Source organism: Camelus bactrianus, chromosome 17 (assembly GCF_048773025.1).
Source record: "Camelus bactrianus isolate YW-2024 breed Bactrian camel chromosome 17, ASM4877302v1, whole genome shotgun sequence".
Classification (NCBI taxonomy): Eukaryota; Metazoa; Chordata; class Mammalia; order Artiodactyla; family Camelidae; genus Camelus; species Camelus bactrianus.
This window is the reverse complement of record NC_133555.1, coordinates 36,026,479-36,030,703: the sequence shown is the minus strand read 5'-3', so window position 1 is coordinate 36,030,703 and position 4,225 is coordinate 36,026,479. Positions and strand designations below refer to the sequence as shown.

The following is a 4,225-nucleotide window of genomic DNA, read 5'->3' as shown; positions in this document are numbered from 1 at the left end:
CTGGAGGACAACCGACCCACAGTGAGAGGGAGAAGGGGACCTCTCAGGGACAGGCACCCAGCAGCTGGGAAGGAGCCCTGGTCTGGGAGGCTGGACACCTGGGATGTGGTCTCTGCTCTGCATCTGGCACCCATGGGACTCTGGGTGGGCCACTCTGGGCCTCAGCTTCCTCAACTGTACCAAGTAAGGCTCTGTCCATAAACCCTGACGTTCAAAGACTTCAGAGTGGGCCTTGGTTGAGGGTGGACAGGATGGGAAGGGAAACTCCTGCAGCCCATCCCCAGCTCCCAGCCTGGCTGGGACTCACCGGGCACGTGACACCACATAGATGAGCAGCGGCAGCAGGTCATCCATGGGCAGCTTGTGCTCCTGGCCCAGCACCCGCGACACGGTGGCCTCTATTTCCCCGTACGTCCTCTCCAGCACCTCCAGCTTCTCCCGGGGGTCCACGGTGGTGCTGCAGCAAGGTAGCTGGCTCCAGATCAAGGCCCTCAGGTTCAATCCCAACCAGGGGCCTCAACACTCCTGCCTCCCACCCCACCCTCCCCAGGGTGTAGACTCACATCATCTTCTGCAGACACTCCGTGGCTGACAAGAAGCACTTGTCCCTGACCAGGGAGTATCTCTGTGGTGGGGAAGCAGGTTAGATGAGGTCCCAGTCCCCCAGCTCTGTCACCTCCTCCCTCCCAGGGTCAAGGCTGGCCCTGAGCCCCTCGTCACCCACCCCTTCCCCATCACTGGTTTCAGCATAGCTCTGCCCAAAGGGTTGAGTGACCCAGGGTAAGTCACAGCTCCACTGTAAGCCTCAGTTTACTCAACTGTAAGGTGGGGTAAATGGTCTCCAGGAAGCTGAGCGAATCAAAATGGATAAACATTCTGGTAACATGGATAAACAAAATGGTAACAGCCAATGGTCACTGGGTGCCACCCAGTTCTAAGTGCCAATGTCAATGGCTCTTGAACCCCAGTGCTTGTTGAAACACAGATTCCAAGTTCATTACCTGAGTTTCTGACTCAGTAGGTCTGGTCTGCGTTTCTAACAAGATCTAGGCTGATGCTGCTGGCCTGGCAAGTACACTTTGAGAACCACTGGCCCTTGTGTTCTGGCCTGCTTCCCCCCATGATAATTACATGAGTATTGCAACAGGGAGTACTACCACAGATGGGGAAACTGAGGCATGGAGATCGAGTATCTTGCCCGTGGTCGTACAGCCAGTAAAAGGGGTGAAGCCCACATGTAAGCCTGGTCACAGTGGCTGTGCGCTCACCCACATGGGAGTCAGATGGCACAGAAAGCCCGCCATCTCCTCCATCACCCACCTCTGCCCTGCCCCAGCTCCTCTGCAGCCTCTGACCAGTGACCATGAGGCAGGGAGCTGCTTGGAAGCCTGGGCGAACCTGGGGGCCTCGCTCAGGCTCAGACCTCCCTCTCCCAGGCAGGTGATGGGCTCACTCTCTCACCTGATTGGTCGTCAGTGTGAGGTCCTTGAGGGGCCACAGATGCCTGAAATTTAAGAAGCAAGATGAGAGGTTTTACCAGGATCAGGGGGCAGGGTCTAAGGTCAGAGGGCAAATTTCCTGTGTCCCCATGTCCCCCCGCAGGGCTGAGCACAGGGAAGGGGCAGGGGATACACAATGACATCCCAGAGAGCTTGTGTGGAGCCCAGGAAAGGGGAGGCCAGGAGGGGCTCCTTGAGAGGGCCTCCCTCCATGTGGCCCCAAAACACAAGCAGGACTTGGACACAGTGGAAGATGAAGGCTGTAGGCCAGGGGACCCTCAAGGGCAAAGTCCTGGGGGTCGGGCCAGACAGCAAGGTAGACCAGAGATAGGCCAACAGAGAAAGAGAGAAGTTGCTTCCCTTTATCATGCAGTTGAGCACCTAGATCCAGCCACACCTGAATCTAGTCACACCCAATACACTCTAGAACTTCTTGGGTACATAAGCTAATTAACCTCCCCCCCCTTTTTTTGCTGAAAACAATTTGAGTTGAGTTTGTATCCTCTGCTACACAAGAACTCTGGCAAACGTGGTGTTTGATGGGTGGGAGGGGTGAAGCTTACTTCTGCACGTCCAGGAACTCAAGTAGCTTGGTGTCGGGGAAAAGGCTCAGGTTGGCGATGCCCTGGCTGTAGAGACTATCCTCCCTCTCATGAAGAAGTAGGTAGAGAGTGAAGAGCTCTGAGTAGAAGCTGGGCAGCACAAGGGGCAGCACCAATCCATGCACCTGCAGGTCCCTGAGTGAGAGCCATCAGGACAGGTCGGGGTCAGCAGGGTGATGGTGAGGAATCTACTTGGGTTGCCTTTCAAAGAGCCCACAGAGCTCCTCGTCCACCACAAACAGTGACCCTCCTCCACTCCTGAGAAGATCCTTTCCAGCCTGTTCTTAGTCACATCACAGTCAATTGATATCCAAGACCACTTCATTCTCTCATTTAATTTTGAGAACCAATATGGCAGGTGGGGCAGGATTTTGATCCCCATCTGATTGAATGCAAAACCAGGGCCCTAATGGACATGTGACTTGTGGCAAAGCTCTCAGCAGCCATTCCAGGCGAGTTCGGTTCTGCCTCCTAGTTTTCTGTGATTCCTAGGACTTCGGGGCAAGTGCTCCCTAATGTCTAACCCCATTTCCCATGCCTCCTGCAATGCAATGACAGAAGGGCCTCTCCGATCAGGATCTCCAGGCCTGGAATCTGAAGGCAAATTTTAAGGTTTGGTCTGGGGGGACTGGGAGAGACAGATTTAATAACCCACTTAACTCCTGCCCTGTGTGACCTCCGGCTCAGTCCCTGCCAGACCTCAGTTTCCCCATCTGTGCACAGGGAGAAGGAGGTGCCTGGGGCAGCTGCTCACCATCTGTGCACTCAACAGATGAGGTTGGGACAACATGCTTAGAACAAAGATGCATTTGCTGTATCATGCAGTGCCCCCTCCCAGGTTGATCAAGGAACTGAGGTCATGGGTCCTTCTGATCATCGAAGGGTCAATGAACAATGTTTGGTCAACAGCATGAACCCCAGCACTTCCCCAGAAATGCCCCTTTCCCCTGAGGGAGGCCCCAGGAGCAAAGGTGTGAGGCTGCATCAGGGGAAAGGACCTGCAGACTCCATGGGGGCGGTCACCTTGTCTCTGCATCTTCCTCTTCCTCTGGGGCCTGGCCCTTGCGCTCTAAGGCAACCTGCAGCAGACCCCTGCAAACCAAAGAGAGAGGCGGTGAAACTGCCGTCTCCCACAGAATGCGAGTCTACCCAAGGCCAGGCAGGTGGGCTGCGCCCCCCAGAACCACGGAGCATGAAGTCTGCAGAGCCCAGCCTCCGAAACCTCAGCCATTAGGAGGCTGGAAGTACTGGATGTCCACGCAAGAGTCCTGGAAAGCCATAGCAGAAGGAACTGCAGCGTCTCGAGCTCCTGTGTGTAATGTTTGATGGCATCACAGCTCAGCAAGGACTTGAGATAGGGTCTAAGTCCAGGGTCAGGCTCAGCCTGCAGTGGGGTTAGAGTTCCCCTGGGGTCAAGGGCCAGCCTAGGGCCTGACTGGGGCTTGGACTCTGGCTGCAGGCTGCGGTCAGGCCTTGTTATCACCTCTGACCTCAGTGTGCACCAGCTGCATGCTGACCAATCCACCCTCTGGCAGAGGCTCCACTGCTGCCCAGGCACTAGGAAAGAGCAGAGCCCCACCCTGCTGGGGTCACAGGGCAGTGGCTGTCCCCACGTGCCGCCAAGCTCACCTGTAGGCAGCCCAGAGTTCCCGGGCGTGCTGCTTCACCTCCTCCTGCGCCAGCCCCTGCAGGTGCTTGTTGGCCCCGATGCCTGTGTATGTGGCCTGGAAGGTCAGCATCAGCGTCTGGAGCAGCTTTCCCAGCGGGTGCAGTGAGTTGCTCAGAGCCTGGGCAGGTGAAAAGGCAGCAAAGAGATGCTCAGCACCAGGGGCCGCAGCACAGCATACCCAGGCAAGACCACAAGACTGCTCCCATTTCTTAGATGGGAATACCGAGGCCCTCTCAGAAAGGGCCCACAGGCCTGTCCCCTCTGCTCAGTAACCTCCCCTGGAACCCTCACCTTCCTGAGGTACTGCTGCAGGGCCTCAGGCTCCCGGTGCTGCAGCAGCTCCTCCAGGATGTCCTCCATCCTGCCCACGCAGTCCTCGGGGTGGGTCCTGGGGCACCACGCACATGTGTCTCTCACCGATGCCCGGGCCCACCTCCTCTGGGAAGCCTTCCTCC

General features: G+C 56.8%; 1 protein-coding gene across 18 annotated transcripts in view; it reads right to left on the bottom strand.

The window, feature by feature from the left end:
- Positions 1-4,225, bottom strand: part of ALS2CL (ALS2 C-terminal like) — a 45,382-nt gene that overhangs the window by 24,477 nt on the left and 16,680 nt on the right. For all 18 annotated transcript variants that reach the window (XR_012500033.1, XR_012500031.1, XR_012500034.1 and 15 more), the window contains 7 exons: positions 4,062-4,158; positions 3,731-3,888; positions 3,125-3,193; positions 2,063-2,236; positions 1,462-1,504; positions 564-625; positions 308-457 (listed from right to left, as the gene is read on the bottom strand). Coding sequence is in view for 7 of the 18 variants with exons in the window: in XM_074345042.1 (XP_074201143.1) it covers positions 308-457; positions 564-625; positions 1,462-1,504; positions 2,063-2,236; positions 3,125-3,193; positions 3,731-3,888; positions 4,062-4,158 (753 nt within the window). In the remaining 11 variants the exon portion in view is untranslated. The remainder of the gene's footprint in view (positions 1-307; positions 458-563; positions 626-1,461; positions 1,505-2,062; positions 2,237-3,124; positions 3,194-3,730; positions 3,889-4,061; positions 4,159-4,225) is intronic.